Genomic DNA, 16,962 nt, shown 5'->3' on the forward strand with positions numbered 1-16,962 from the left:
AATGATGATCATAACAATAAGAAAAACATTCAAAATTAAATTTACACTCTTGGAAAGAATGCCTCTGTTCTTTTTGCCCACTGCTCACTTTACGTGTGTTGGACACAGGCCAAAAGGAAGCCCCAACAGACCAAAGGAAGCCCCAAAGAGAAGGCAGGATTTAGGTTGAGGACTTTGCCGTGAAGGCGAATACAGCAGTGGCTTCCCCGAGGTAGGCACTCTCGGCTGTTTACATTGTGCGGCAAAAAAAATGCAGTTGCACAGACTTTAGTCCAAAATTGTTTAAAGAGAGAATAGATTTAAGACCAAGATATTCTCAGTTCTAGGCAACCTTCCAAACTGCCTCGCCCGTCTTCCTCTAAGGTGGAGGCAGATTCTCCTCCACCCTCTATTCTCCTCTGAACCCCTTCCCTTTCCAGCACCTCCCATCTCAGGAGGAGTTTGCCCGGGATAGGCTTTATGATGCACATCCCTGCTGCCCGGCTGCTTATGGGAGATCACTGGCCCCAGCCCACAGTACTTACAGAGCTGTTTCTCTTTGAGGATCTTCACCCTTTTTGCAGAGCTAAAGGCAAACACAACAAGGGCAATGAGTTTTGTGGCTTTTTAAAAGCCCATTCATCAAAATTTTGAATGCATCAAGGGATAGGAAACTCAGATGGCTGATACTCTCCTCCCTAGAAAAATACACACCCATACAGAGGTGGCTAGAATCTACAGCTGCCTCTGCACTGGTCCAGGTCTTATTTCTTTGGCTACATTAATTATTTTTATTAAATCTAGAGAAGGTGTAATTCTTTTTTTACTTTATGTTTATTAGTGAAAGTATTACAGATGTCCCTCCTTTCCCCTTCCACTGACGCCCTCCTACGTGCTCCTGCCCTGCTCTGCCCTCACTGCACTGTTCTTAATTCAAAATGCTTCCAGGATTCATATGTAGCTGAGTATTTCTTCTCCTCCTCCTCCTCCTCCTCCTCCTCCTCCTCCTCCTCATCCTTCTTCTTCTTCTTCTTCTTCTTCTCTTCTTCGTAGGAAAATATTATCTTTGGCTTGAAACAAGGGGTGGGTGAATTTCTTCCTTGGAGACATTGTTGCCCTGAATAATACCCAGTTGCCAAGTGTTTCAAGAAGAGTGGCTTTTGCTGGCTAATGAACTCGGCCTAGGCCACACTCGCCTTCCTTTAGTCTAAAGGAGTTCTCAACCTTCCTAGTGCCACGACCCTTTAATACAGTTCCTCATGTTGTATGTGGATGGATCTGCATGTGGGCGGACCCGCCTGGAGACAGATGGGGGAGCAGTGTCTCGGTTCCTAAGACCATCGGAAATATATGTTTTCCAATGGTCCTAGGCGACTCCTGTGAAAGGGTCGTTCGACCCCCAAAGGGGTCGCAAAGCACAGGTTGAGAACCGCTGCTTTAGAGGCTTTCTGCCATATTTGCCTTTCTTTGGCACTGGATTAAGTGGTGGAGTTAAATGCCTGCCATTAATCTATGCACACACATACTCTGCATCGTGCTAACCAACAAGCTTAACCATCCAACAGTTCAAACTCCAGCCCACCACAGCCAGGGCATGTGGCTGTCCCCGGAAGGTGAGCAGCAGGTGCCATCCTCTTCACGCAGGTCCCTGAGTCTACCGCAGATGCTCCCCTCTGTATTTATTTATTGTACTAAAGGCGCTCCCGTGACAATAAAAGGACATTTATTTTATTTATTTATTTTTTTAAACCAGGAATAGAGTTTAATCCTGAATCCACATTTTAGAATAAAATCAAAAAGGAAATATAACAACATATTACATCTTGGATTTAAGTATACAGAATAACACTTGGAAAATATCCAAACTGTTTTGAAGAGAAAGTGAGCTGGTGAAATGAGAAAACTCATATTTCCTATGATTACCAAACATAAAGTCTGCTATGAAATGTTCATCATTCAAACAGGCTTCCCCTCAAAGGACATTTCAAAGGAAGAAAAATCAGCCCCTAAATCCTCTACCTCAAACACCACAGCAATTTCCATTCAGGTCTTGTCCATAAGCACTTCTTTTCTTTGTAAATCTGTACTCATAATATATGAACAATTTTTATTCCCTTAAGCAACTTTCATTTTAGGTCACATGGTAGAGAGACCAGATTGTCCAAGTATGGCTTCTAACTCCAGTCACTTATATAGCTAGTTCTTGGCCTTTATTTATTTATTTTTAATATTTTTTCTTTATTGATTTTAGAGAGAGAGGAAGGGAGAGGAAGAGAGAGATAGAAACATTGATGAGAGAGAACATTGACTGGCCACGTCCTGCGTGCCCCCCAGTGGAAATTGGGCCCACAACCTGGGCATGTGCCCTGACTGGGAATTGAACCAGCGACCTCTTGGTGCATGGGCTGATGCTTAACCACTGACCCACACCGGGTTCTTGGCCTTTATTTAGATGACCTTTTACCTAAATAGGTTAGAATAACTTAGATACCTTCATTATTCTTTTCCTTCTAGCAATCAGTCCGAAGCACAACGTCAGAAAGACCACCACAGCTGCAGCAATAATGGGTTCAATTGGTATAGTCGAACCTCTTTCTGTTGGAAATGCAAACACAAGGCATGAGAACTAACATTTATATGCTTCTAATTTATGGACTTCTAATGTGCCCCAGCCATGGTGCCTTGCACTTTACATACATATATCAGCCTCTTAATTAAATCCTCCCAATAGTCGCGAAAGGTAGGTATTATTATCCCCGTTTTGCAGGTGAGGAACCAGGGGCTTTGAGAGGTTAGTTTACATGTTCAAAGTCACACAGCTGTTAACAGGCAGAGACAGGTTATGAATCCATTCCTTTGTGGGAGGAGAAATTCTGTTAGTATGAGTAACTCCCCCAAAGCAGGTAGGCGGCCCATTTTGTGCTTTCTTCATCAATAATTTTTGCTGTGCAGAAAGCAGGCGTAGACTGAAGTCAGCAGTTTCTCCTGCCTTTTGAAAAGTTCAAAAGATATCAGGAGGTACCCCAGAGAGGAAAAGAGGGAAGAAAGCATTAAGAGCAAGACGAGAAAAGGTGCAGAGCTCAATGGACTACAGAGAGAGAGGCCTGTAGACCCCAGGAGCTATCCTGGGATAATACCCCAAGCAGGTGACAAGACACCATAGAAAGTGGCTGGATGGCACCCCCAGGGAAGTAAGACTTAGCACCAGCCTTCCCAAGCTCAGCAAAAATATTCATACCTTTCTAAAGGACATGGAAGAACAGAGAGTCTACGTCTAACTTAAACTAGAAAGAGATCAGCAGCAACCATGACAGCCTGGAAATGCAAGCCCATTCCCGTGTCTTCTGAACATCAGGTATTCTGTTCATCAGGCACTATGGGCACAGGTGCCTGTGACTGCAAGCTTTCCAAGAACCTACAAAAATATTTGAGACCTGAAAAAAAACATATTGGCTCCAAAATATGAAAAAGTGGCGAAGTTATTCAAAATGAATAAATGTTTAAACATCTATAGAATGTAACTTTGTGTCAATTATAACCCAACTGGTAAATAATAATAATGTGTAAACCTTAAGAACCACATTAATGATTTATTTATAATAAAATTCAAAATGTATGAAGTTATAAAAATCCTATCAAAGTTTTTACAGCAAATGCCTTGACCGGTGTGGCTCAGAGCGTAAGTCCTCGTATCAAAGGATTGAGGGTTCAATTCCCAGTCAAGGGCACATACCTGGGTTGTAGGTTTAATCCCTGGCCCTGGTTGGGGCTTGAGCAGGAGGCAACAATCAATGTGTCTCTCTCACATCAATGTTTCTCTCTCTTTCTCTCCCTCTCTCCTCTTCTACCTTCCTCCCTCTTTTCCCCTTTTCCTAAAAAGCAATGGAAAAAATATCCTTAGTTGAAAATTAACAGCAACAACAAAAAAGTATGTGTGATGTGCTTCATTTGACTATGTTTGATATAATATGGGATGAAACTTTCAAAAGCAAGAGTGCTTAAGATCAACAAAGGTATTTTAAATGACCCTGCCTAAGCCCCTAGACTCTGATGCCCTAGGAGGGAAAGGGCTCCAATCACAGTTAAGATAAAATTGTAGGAATTTAGAGTGTACTATTTATTTTACAATTGAATTTGTGGAGAGATGTACAGTAGTCAACAAATATTTACTGGATGACCACATTTTTTTTTAAGAATATATATATTTTTTTATTGATTTTAGAGAAAGAGGAAGGGAGAAGGATAGAGAGACAAAAACATCAATGAGAGAGAACACAGACTGGCCACCTCCTGCATGCCCCCACTGGGGATTGGGCCCACAACCTGGGCATGTGCCCTGACCAGGAATTGAACCAGTACCTCTTGGTGCATAGGCTGATGCTCAGCCACTGAGCCACATCAGCCAGTCCTGAAGGGATACTGTGTGATAGGTACTATGCTCGGCCTTGCAAAAAATAGGACCAACATGGAAGCCTTCTGCCTTTTTGGAGCTCATCTTCTAGTGGGGGAGACAGACATTAAACAAACAAAAACTGCACATTGAGATAGGTATTATACAGGACACAGGGTCATGAGATAGTGCAGGAGGGGTGAAAGGCAGGGAGGAAGGGAAGGAAGAGTCTTCAGATAAATCTAATTTTAAAGCCCAAGCTCTATGTGCCTCAAGATGACAGAACAGGGTTTATCCCTCCATAGTGGTATGACACACTAACTGATTGCCTTTTCATTGTTTTATTCTCCATGTTTGTTCAGTTCCTGCTCAAGATAATTTTGGGAAGTACATGGATTAATCATCCTTTACTCTTGCTCTTTGGTTGTTGCTAAAATATAACTCTCATGAGGTTGTGGGATGCATCAACCCTCTGGAGAAACTTCCCAGCCGGCCTTCTTATGAGCCCTGATGCTGTCATTGCAAGCCCCGGGGCACACCAAAGGACCTTCAGCTTACCCGGGGACCCCTCTTCTCTCAGTGCCAAGGGAAGGTGTCAAAATGAAGGGGAAGCGACCATGGGACAATTAGGAAAAGAAATCAGAATTCAGGCACAAGTTGGAATATTTATACTAAACGGAATAAAAGGAACGCCCATGCGACAGCTTTCCCTCTATGAACAAGCTGAAATACACTCTCCGACCCATTGGCTCACTCTGGATTCCAAGTGTCAGTTAAAAGTGACTTTGGCAAAGGTAACTGCATCTCTCCCCTTGTCCAGTCTTACTCTCTTATTTGTAACCAGACCTGGTATTTTCCTTCCATGTTCATATGGTAAAATAATGCCAACACGTGGGCTCAAATTTTGTGCTCAAGAAAAAAGATCCGTGATGTCATTTAGCTTTGCATGGCCTCATCGAAACTACCCCGCGGAGCTGTGCAGTTGAGAGAGGCTCATGACAAACTTGGCAGTTAGCCTGGCCACCAGCAGCAGAACGCTTATGCCGAGAAGGCAGCCAACAACCAGGGAAATAATAAAGCAGGAAGAAATAAGAAAAACAAATTGGCTTGGAAGCGCTCTACCCCAAACAGGATTCTGCCCACCTGAAAGCCAATTCATCAAGCTGGCATCCTGCTTGCCACACAAGCTGTATATTTTGTATGTGACATAGAGCAGCTATGATTCCTTTTTAACCAAGAGGAATGATATAGCTCCCCAGTCTCTGCATGTGGTCTTTACAGCCAATTGGAATGGGATGGCCTGAGGCCCCCACCAACCATGCTTTTGTGGTCCTGGGGGAAGTGAATAGCCACAGGCTTCAACATGGCACCCCTTCCACTGATTCTTAGCTTATTTGTGGGTTTGGTTTTTAAAGCAAGTAGCCCCCGGGCAGTACTGCCGGGGTTCTTCAGGACAAACGACAAAACATGCCAGTATTCCCAGTGACGGGCAGCAGCTCTTCCTCCCCACCAGCCACTCCCCACCTATACCCCCTGACGGGGAGGGGAAAATAAGTCACATCAGTCCAACACTTCTGGCAGCAATTCAATTGGCTTCCTGGCAACTGGCAAGGAAGGCAATGAGTGGGCAAATGATAAAGTGAATAATGTTCTAACAAGATATATGCGCCTCAGCTTATTTGGCTGCTCCTAGCTGACTGGCCCCAGGCCAGGAACTGCGCCGGAGCATTTTCTGCATTTGCTACACCAGGTATCTCGTCTTTCTCTTTTTGTATGAACAAGAAATATGAGGAGGGAAAAACACTTGGAGCTTCATTTATCCCTGTATGGCAGAGGGGAAAAACCTGGGTAGATGAAGCATGAAGCCAAGAAAGAACTCACCGCCCCCCATGTCCTCCCACTCCCTCTTCTGATTAGTCTGTAAATTACAACGTCAGACTTAGGGGTGATTGGAGGAATCCATTTTCTCCAGTCAGCACCGTTTTTACTATATGTTTCTGACTTCTCTTTCGTTTGTCATTATGCTGAGAACTCAAAAGTCCATATTTTATGAACCTTAATGCCCAGGAGAATTCATGGAAATTCGTCTCCCTAAAAGCCTATCAGAATCATCTTCTCCCATATAGGTCTAGAAAAGGATCTTTGCTCAAAAAGCAGTGTCCTCTATGGAACGGGCATAATTCCCCTAAAAAGGATTAGAATTCTTTGTGGAAAATCCTTGAATGGAATAATCTACCAAAGAAAAACCCAGCTGCTAATCCTAATTGTCACCATTTGCCGTCATGAAAAATATTTACCGAGTCTCTATTCTGAGTTTCATGCTGTGCTGGATATTACTTAAAAAGAGAATTACCTTTGACAAAGAGGTGAAAGTCCTTAGTCTTTATTTGCCATGAACTTGCAAAACACCTGTAGGTTCCATTGTCAGATTTCTTGACTTTGGTGATTGACAGTTGAAGAGACTCACTCGTCTGTTGGATTTGGTGATGGTTTTTCTCTAAGTTTAGGATGCTACTGTTTTTGTACCACAGCATTTGAGCCTGGGGGTTGGATTTCACATTGCAAACCAGCTTCACATCACTGCCTTCCTCAACCGTTTGGAAATCGTCTCCACTTAGGACAGGAGGAACTGCAAGACCCAAGCATTTAGGTTTAATTAGCAGAAAAGCAGTAGTTTACTGTCAGTGTTCAAGATCTTCCTTCAGTTTATCTCAGGTAGTCATTTATTCATTTGACAGAAATGTATTGAGTGCCTCCTGTATGCCAAGCACTGGGCTAGGAACCAGGGGCACAACGGTAAATAACATCCATCCATTTCCAAACCTAATAGAACTTTTAATGTGGTGGAGAAGACAAACCATGAAACAAATATATATAATAATGAATCTGTACCAACTTGTAACACTACCCAAGGGTACAGGCCTTGAGTCTTTTCTCTCTGAGAATTAATGTAATAAACCACTCTGTGCTAGTGTTGGATAAAACAGTATAATACTAAGAAAGCAGGTATTGCCGTTGGCTTTAATTCCATCTACATCGCTTACTATGACCTTGAGAAAGTTACTTAACTGCTAAGTAACTGCTCAGTTTTCTCATCTAAAAAATGAGATAATAGCTACCTCTATGAAGATTACATGAGATAATGCCTGGAAAGAATTTACTACAGTGCTAGTTAGTACTACTACTATTGTAGCGGTAGTGGTTTTGAGCACTCTTCACAACCTCTATTTTCACATTTTACCTAACCACATTTGCCTCGGCCACATATTTACCAATGCATAATTGCATTTCCTCAATAATCCTCTAGAAATAAAATCCTCCTCCCAGAAGGTGTTCCAGTCATGGCAACTCCAGCATCTATGGGAGGCAAGCGTGATTTTCTGAATTCCTTTCATCCCTCTGTGTGAGCAACTCCTTAATTCCTCCATAAGGGCAATGGTAGACCCATAAATAGTCAAACACATTTATCTTCACCAAATCATTCCAACTCTCATCCCCCCTGGGCCTTTTCAACATCTAGGAGGAGAAATGGCTGAGCTGACTCTCCCCTCTTTTCCACGACCTTTGCTGTTTCTGGACAAGGTGCAGAAGAGTAATAAAATGTCTGAGAAGTGTGCTGTAGGAAGGAGGTAAAGGCAGAGAAGGAGGGAAACAGGAGCTTGCATCATCTGCACACTGAATAATTAGACCCTGAGTAGGCTGTGCTATTAATAACTCTCAGAAGAATGACATTTTGTTGCTCTTTGGAATGAGCTTGAATTCTGTATCCATATCCAACAAGGATGTTATATGGTATTCAGATATGTAGGAAGCTGCTAGAATATAGAACATAGTTGCCAAATAGACCAGTTCCACCAGATCCACGGGTCCTATTAGTTGTTCCTTTATATATATCTATTTAAAATTACCCCTGGCTGATTTGGCTCAGCGGTTAGAGCATCAGGCTGCGGTCCAGGGAGACCTGGGTTTGGTTCCCGGTAAGGGCACGTATCTCGGTTGCAGTTTGTCCCCGGTCCTGGTTGTGTCATGCAGGTGGCAGACACTCGATGTGTACCTTTCACGTTGATGTTTCTCTCTCTCTCTCTTCCTCTATCTCCCTCCCACTCTATCTGAACAAAAAATGAAAAAATGTCCTCTGGTGAGGATTGAAAAAAAATTAATTTTAAGCTTATCACCTATACGTGAATATTCCCTTTTTAAAAAAATTAATACATTTCAAGCCATGGCTGTGTAGCTCAATTGGTTAGAGCATCATCCAGATATGCCAAGGTTGCAGGTTCAAACCCTAGTCAAGGTACACACAAGTATCAACTAATGAATGCATAAATAAGTGGAACAACAAACAAATAGATGTTTCTCTCTCGTTCCCTTTCTTTCTCTCTCTCTTTCTCCCCCCTCTTTCAAATCAATACTTACAAAAATAATAATACCTTTCAGATAAAGTTCAGGTCCTCAACTCTATCCTCATCATTTCCTGACTCCTTAGAGATATCCACTGCTATGCGTTTGGTATAAATCCTTGCATCTTTTTTATTTAAGTAGTTTTTTTAATACATATAATGTACCCATAGGAAATATATTGTATTGTTTTAGGAGCGTGAAAAGGTTTTACATAAAAGACTTCCTTCTCTCAATAACTTGAATGTTTTTGAGATGTTGTGACATTGAACCACAGGGCTCTCGCTCCATTGCTTTCAGAGTACTAAAGTATAATATATGACTCTACTTTTATTTTATTATAACTTAGGGTGTTTTCACTTTTAAAATGTTAAACAATGCTTCAATAAATATGCTTGTCTATGTCTCTACACACATGTGCACGTGTTTCTCCAAGGTTAACATCTAGAAGTAGAAACATGGGATCTCATAGGGTAGGCACACTTTAGATTTTGATATATTGGCCCAGCCGGTGTGGCTCAGTGGTTAAGTATCGACCCAAGGCACGTGCCCAGGTTGTGGGTCAAATCCCCAAGAGGGGGGCATGCTGGAGGCAGCCAGTCAATGTTCTCACTCATTGATGTTTCTATCTCTCCCTCTCTCTCTAAACTAAATAAAGAAAAAAAGAATATTAATATATTGCCAAAGAGGTGGTGTCAATTTATACTTTTAGCAACAATATATGAAAGAACCTGTTTCTTCACAGACTCTCCCAAATAATGTATTATCAATTGCTATTTATAATAATAATAATAATAATAATAATTCTCAGGATTGTACATGCTATTCTTGTCATTTTTATGACCTCATTTTGATTTGATTGATGAGTTTGTATCAGTTTGTCACTATGAACCACTGACCAATTGGTTTTTTGATATGTGTTTAGCAACAATAATATTTAGGAGGTTGTTATGAAGATGATTTTGAATGTGGATTCAGCCTGGAAAACTGAAAATAATCTTCTTCTTTTTTGTTTTTAATCCTTACCTGAGGACATTTTCCCATTTCCTTTTCAGATAGAGTGGGAGGGAGAGAGAGGAAGAGAGAGAGAGAAACATCGATGTGAAAGGGACACACTGAGTGGCTGCCACCCGCACGACCAACCAGGGCCGGGGACAAACTGCAACCGAGGTACGTGCCCTTAGCGGGAACTGAACCCGGGCCTCTCTGTACCGTAGGCCGACGCTCCAACCGCTGAGCCAAACCGGCCAGGGCTGAAAGTAATCTTTTAAAGCCACCAAATCATATTGGCATTTTTGCTATGTCTCCCTAGGGGAGCAGCCCTAGATTAAGAGCCTGGGGATGTGTGTTCTGTTTCCAGCTCCAGTTGTGATCATTCTGGCCCTCAGTCTGAGCCTTAATTTCCTTATATGTCATGTTATAGGGATTACAAGATCTCCAAGGGCCCCTGATAATATTAGATTCTACCAAAATATGCAAGAGGAAGCTTGCTAAAATTACATGTTATTAATTCCTAGCAAAAACAGAAAACAAAAAACACCCCAAACTCCTTTTCTCAGGAACAAGCAAATGATTCACTATGGAAACTCAAGATGCAGGTTGCCAGTATTTTCCAGAGCTGGATTCTTTGGCAGTTTCTTCAACCTTTTTTAAAAATACATGTTTTTATTAATTTTAGAGAGAGAGGTAGGAAGAGAGAGATAGAAACATCAATGAGAGAGAACATCAACTGGCTGCCTTCTGCATGCCCCCCACTGGAGATTGGGCCCACAACCTGGGCATGTGCCCTGACCGGGAATCGAACTGGCGACCTATTGGTGTGTGGGTTGATGCTCAACCGCTGAGTCACACAGCTGGGCAGTTTCTCCACTCTTTTATCTCAGGAACAATGGCATCAATTTTTCACAGAAAAGCTTGCTGAACTTGAATCCAGAGCTCTTTCTACCAAACCATACCGCATCACCACCCTAACCCACATTGCCCCTCACCCCACCATCCACACCACCTCATGTGGAACCAGCTTTCCACCCAAACCATGATCACCTACACAGAATCATCTGAAAGACCCCTAATGCTATATAGTTCCACCAATGGGTAATCAATTCCTGCAACCCAGCCAGCAAAGAGCTTCATCTTTTGAGGTTTTAAACACGGAACCCTCATTCTTAATTTAGAAAATTAAAATAAAATTTCATATCAAGCTGGCAAATTTAAACTCAGTGCTCAAGAGGGTGAGGGGAAATAGGCACTCTCATGCTTTGGTGAGGGAGTATAAATAGGACATTTTGGCAATAGCAAGCAAATGTTAAGATGCACATACTCTTTAGACCCAGATTTCAACTACCACTTAATGTAGTGCAGACAACACAGACTGACTGGCAGTTTCTTCCCTTCACTCACAAGTGACATTCAGCACCACTGAGATGGACACCGACTGATCCCTCTGCAGCTTGCAGGTAAAGGTGACGCCGTGGTCATTTTCACTGATGGAAGACACACACACAGCGCTGGAATTGATTTTGTTTCCAGACTTCAAGTCCACTGTCCCCCCTTCTCGGTACCAGAGAAGTTCTTCATCCCCAGTGTGGTTTTGAACAGCACACTTCAGAGATTCTTCAGAGCCAAGCTGAGTGTTCAGAATATAGTTCTCAGTTTTATCATTCACAGTTAAAACCGAACCTGGGAGGACAGGAAAAAACTGTTAAGACAGAGTGAACATGAGCAGTAGAAACAAAAGAAAAAAATAAACAAATGGGACTACATCAAACTAAAGAGTTTTTGCACAGCAGAGGAAACCATCAACAAAATGAAAATGCAATCCACTGAATGGGAGACCATATTCGCCAATAATACACCCGATAAGGGGTTAATATTCAAAATTTATGAAGAACTTATAAAACTTAACACCAAAAAAATTCAATTAAAAAATGGGCAAAAGACCTGAATGCACACTTCTCAAAGGAGGACATACAGATGGCCAATAGACATGTGACACATGCTCAATGTCACTAACCACCAGAGAAATGCAAATTAAAATGACAGTGAGCTATCACGTCACACCTGTCAGAATAAATCAACAACAAATCAACAATAAATCATCAAACAACAAGTGTTGGGGAGGATGTGGAGAAAAGGGAACCCTCATGCACTGCTGGTGGGAATGCAGATTGGTGCAGCCACTGTGAAAAGCAGTATGGAGTTTCCTCAAAAAACTTAAAATAGAACTGCCTTATGACCCAGCGATTCCACTTCTGGAACTTTATCCAAAGAAACCTGAAACACTTGTTTGAAAGAATATATGCACCCCTATGTTCACTGCAGCGTTATTTACAGTAGCCAAGATTTGGAAACAGCTCAAGTGTTCAACAACAGCAGATGAGTGGGTGAAAAAGCGGTGGTACATTTACTCAATGGAATACTACTCTGCCGTAAAAAGGAAGGTGATTTTACCCTTTGCGACAGCATGGATAGACCTGGAGAACATTAGGCTCAGTGAAATTAGCCAGTCAGAGAAAGACAAGTACCATATGATTTCACACTATGTGGAATCTAATGAACAGACTGAACTACCCAGCAAAATAGAGACAGACTCGTAGAAAGCAGGCAGACAGCTCTGGTGAGAGGGGTGTTGAAGCGGGTCGGGGTGGGCAGGGAAAGTGTGGAAGGGATTTTGAAGAAAAGAGAGAGAGAAAGAACTCACGGACATGGACAACAGTGTGGTGTTGGAAGGAGGGAGGGAGAGAGCGTGAACAATCTAAATGACCATGAATATTACACCAGTACAATGGAATACTTTGCAACAAATTAAAATAGTCCTATTGATCTACATGATTTTACAAGGAAAAAGATTCATAATGTATTATTAACTAGCAAAAGAAAAAGCTTAAAATGATGATCACCAAATTTTGCTGTCCATCGGAATCACCTGGAACTCTTTAAAAACTTACTGACATTCTTATTAATTGATAGTGCAACCTGAGCATTGGGTTTTAAAAAAGCCCCCAGATGATCTTAAAGTGCAGTGAAGTTTGAAAACCACTGGGTTAGAAAACAGAACATACAGAATTACTCCACTTACACACACACACACACATACTTATGAGAAAAAGTGTTGGGGAAAAAATTCTATCAATATATATGGAATAGCATTGATAAACAGATAAAAAAGTGGAGAAATACTAGATTTAATTTGTTTACTTTAAGGGGGTGAATGTAGCAAAGTAGTAAATACAAAGAAAAAAGAACTATGATAAAATGGAAAAATATTTAAGACACAACATTAGGAGAATAGGCAGAATGTAAATTATGTCTCTAATAATTACTATAAATATATCAACATTGCATACGAGCAAAAACCAATTTGAAAATATTTCTGATTAGATCATAGAATTTGGTCTTCCATTTCTGATGTTTTAATATTGTGTTGTTACAGTGAAATAACAAGATATTTAAACAGCTATGGTTTGTGGGATGGATAAGTCATGGTGGAGGGGAATATCAGCATGTATAGTACTTTGTTTTCATCTCTCATTTTTAGAAATTCATCCGTCATATAGTAACATACCCAAATTTCAGTTTTTACTTTCCTGGTTTGGAAGCAAGTAACAAAAGGTTAAAAATGACTTTAGAACATCTGTAACAAAAATAAAGTTAAAAAAAAAAGACTTTAGCCACCAGAAACTTGCCCCCTACATAACATTTGTTAATATAGTTTGTGAACCCATAAACTTTTTTTTTAATCCTCACCCGAGGACATTTTTGTATTTACCTTCAGATAGAGCAGGAAGGAGAGAGAGAGAAACATCGACTGGCTGCCACCCATACAACCCCAACCAGGGCTGGGAACAAACTGCAACCAAGGTACGCGCCCTTAGTGGGAACTGAATCCAAGTCTCTCTGTTCCGTGGGCAATGCTCTAACCGCTGAGCCAAACTGGCCAGGGCACACATTAACTTTTTCTTTAAAAACAAAAATAAAAAACATAAACTACTGGAAAAAATAATGAGATTACTACCTAACCTTTTTTTTTTTTTTAAACTGGAAGACTGTACACCAAAATGTTGAACGGCTATGTTTGGATGATGGCATTTGGGGAGATTTTTACCTTTATGTTTTTGTGTATTTCCTAATTTATTTTACAATAATTTTATATTACTTTTAAAATCAAGGGAAGAAGCTACTTCCAGATTTGGGTGAGAAAGAAATGCAGAAAAGATTTTCATGTAAGTGGTATGTTCAGATAAACAGCAGAAGATTATTTTGGATATGATTAGTAATAAAATGCATTAAAATGTAGGAAAATTCTGGCCGTGGCTCTGGAGCGAATCCTTCATCTTGCTTGTACTATGAGCACTATAAAAATATTTTCCATTTAATTTTTTATGATGCTATCTGACTCCTGTACTCTGAATCAAACCAACTCTGTAGTCATTCCAATGTGGATTTTGGAGTTTTCCAGTGCCCACCAATCATTTTTAACCTGAAATGTTTCTTTCTTTCTTTATTTATTTATTTATTTATTTTTTTTTTTTTTATCCTCACCAGATTTTCCATTTTTTGTTCAGAGTGGGAGAGTGGGAGGGAGAGAGAGGAAGAGAGAGAGAGAGAGAAACATCGACGTGAAAGGGACACATCGAGTGGCTGCCACCCGCACGACCAACCAGGGCCGGGGACAAACTGCAACCAAGGTACGTGCCCTTAGCGGGAACCGAACCCGGGTCTCTCTGGACCGCAGGCCGACGCTCTAACCGCTGAGCCAAACCGGCCAGGGCTGAAATGTTTATTTAAAGAGGCAGAACAAATATGAACTTACTTGTCATTTCACGTGGCAGAAAGACAATCACTAAGAGAAGAAACCTGCACATTCTCCTTAGGCCACTGCTGTTCGGTGCCATCCTTGATGAAGTTAAGTCAGATCTGCTGGGGGAAAGAATGCAGTTGTTTCTGTACTTTGGGCCACACTGAGTTTATGAACCTTCATCTTGTCTATTAGGCACTTAAAGTCCCAGATGAGTCATCCCTGTTGCAATGGTACTTTCTAGTTTTTAAACAATCCTGTTCTGACTACTGAGTTCAAAGTGCTTTCCGCATTAAAACATATTTTCTTTCTTTTTTTCTTTTTTTTTTGTGGTACATGCCCCTAGCGGGAACTGAACCCGGGACTCTCTGGTCCACAGGCCGATGCTCCAACCCCTGAGCCAAACCGGCCTTAAAACATTTTTTAAGGCAACAAAATCAAAGGAGATAAGCTATAAGGTATGGCGCCGCCGTAGGACAGCCCTGGGGAAGGTAAAACCAGCCCCCCCCCCCCCCCGGGGAAACTGAGAAAGTCATTTTCACAGAAAGGGAAAGGAAGCTTGTTTCAATCTTAGACAGTCCCTCCTCAACCAAGTACATCTTGTATTGAAAGCTTCTCTTGGGTCATTTTTGTAAAGTTGCTTTCTGCTAATAGAGAGGGGTTTTTTTTGAGACTATTCCAAATTCCATAGATTCAAATGGTGTGTACCTCAGGAAAGAGTCTATCACAACATTTCCTCTAGTCTTAACCTTGTTAACCTCTGCTTTCCCCATCCCTCCACAGCTCTCCCACTCGGAACACTCCTCCCCCTTCACTTAGTATGGCCTAAAAACAACAAATAAGAAAGGTCTCTTTTTCTTCTGTGCTTTGCTGTTGTCATCCCTCTCTCTAAAATATTCTCCACTTCCATCCAGGAAAAAAAAAACCCACGTGTATTTATTCCTTTCAAGAGACCCACTGTGAATAGAGTAGAAACACATATGGAATGCTTTCTATGCAACGGACACTGTGCCAAACACTTGACAAACACCGTTTAAATCTCAAGTAAGCCCCTAACAACCCGCCTGAGGTCATTTCTAAAGGTTTGGAGAGGTATATAATTTGCCCAAGATCCCAAAGACAGTAAATATCAGGGACAGCATTTGAACCCAGGACTCCCAAGGCCATGCTTTTCACCACCATATTGCCTTGATTAATATTCTCTTCCTTTAAGAAGCTGCTGTGGCCCTGGCCAGTTTGGCTCAGCAGTTACAGTGTCGGCCCGCGGACCAGAGAGTCCTGGGATCAGTTCCCACTAAGGGCACGTACCTCAATTGCAGTTTGTCCCTGGCCCCTGTTGGGGTCGTGTGGGTGGCAACCAGTCTGTGTGTCTCTCTCACATTGATGTTTCTCTCCCCCCCCCACCCCCCCCGCTCTATCTGAAGATAAAAAAAGAAGCTGTTGTGGCTCTGGCCAGGTAACTCAGTTGGTTAGAGCATCGTCCCAATACCCCAAGGGTGCAGGTTCGATCCCTGGTCAGGGCACATATAAGAAGCAACAAATGAATGCATAAAGAAGTGGAACAATAAATCGATGTTTCTCTCTATAAATCAAAAAGAGAGAGAGAGACAGAAGCTGTTGTCAATCCCTTCTGTTCCCTGGCTACGACCTTAGCAACTTAAGAGTTTTGTCCCCATCCCAGGTCTGTCCTGACAGGAACAAGTTTCGTTCCCGCCAGGCTCACCCTTTCTGGCTGGCAAGCTTGCATCAATCTTTCAATAAGATGCAATTAGTACTAATATTGATTGTTTTGTAATTTTATAATCTTTCCAAAAAGATTTCTATGACAGCATTGTAACAGCAGTGATTTCAGAATTTGGTCATTAATAGAGTTTTCTCAAGGACTGTTCACTGTAGGTGCTGAATAGAAACTGAAAGTATACCTTCTTAGGGAGGAAGACTGCTTTCTCTTCTTCCTTCCCACCCCACCAAGACAGCAACCTTTCAAAACAAATTTCCCTCACTTGACATGTTTTTTAATTTTCACGACTCTCTACTTTCTATACGAAACAGGCTTACCACTTACCTGCTGAGCTTTGAAAAGCTGACTTCCTTGGCCAATTATTCCTCTGTCTGAGAACCCTGAATCTTCTCCCTGTTACCATCTTTATAATACTTGAATCTGAACACTTTATGACTGTAGGGGCAAGTAAATAATTAAGTTGGGTTCAAAGTCTGTTTCTCTTTATGGATTCTCAGAGAAGACAGTAATTAGGAAAGACACCTTCTTAAGATCTAAGTGTTTATGTATGCCTAAGTTACTAGGTGGGGCCAGCTGTTAGTAACAGGGATGTAATTGCTCGAAGAAAGTCTGAGCTTATGCAAAAAGTTGTAGCTCATCTCACTGAACATTGTCATC

General features: G+C 41.5%; 1 protein-coding gene across 1 annotated transcript; it reads right to left on the reverse strand.

The window, feature by feature from the left end:
* Positions 1 to 520: 520 nt before the first annotated feature.
* On the reverse strand, positions 521 to 16,671 carry TMIGD1 (transmembrane and immunoglobulin domain containing 1). Its single transcript, XM_036269870.1, has 6 exons — positions 16,630 to 16,671; positions 14,580 to 14,683; positions 11,168 to 11,446; positions 6,723 to 6,998; positions 2,471 to 2,574; positions 521 to 565 (listed from the first exon to the last, which is right to left on the reverse strand). The coding sequence occupies exons 2-6, from the start codon at positions 14,659 to 14,661 to the stop codon at positions 521 to 523; spliced, it is 786 nt and encodes a 261-aa protein (XP_036125763.1). The 5' UTR covers positions 14,662 to 14,683; positions 16,630 to 16,671.
* Positions 16,672 to 16,962: the final 291 nt, after the last annotated feature.

The sequence above is a fragment of the Molossus molossus genome, unplaced genomic scaffold, assembly GCF_014108415.1.
Source record: "Molossus molossus isolate mMolMol1 unplaced genomic scaffold, mMolMol1.p scaffold_m16_p_19, whole genome shotgun sequence".
NCBI classification, from domain to species: domain Eukaryota; kingdom Metazoa; phylum Chordata; class Mammalia; order Chiroptera; family Molossidae; genus Molossus; species Molossus molossus.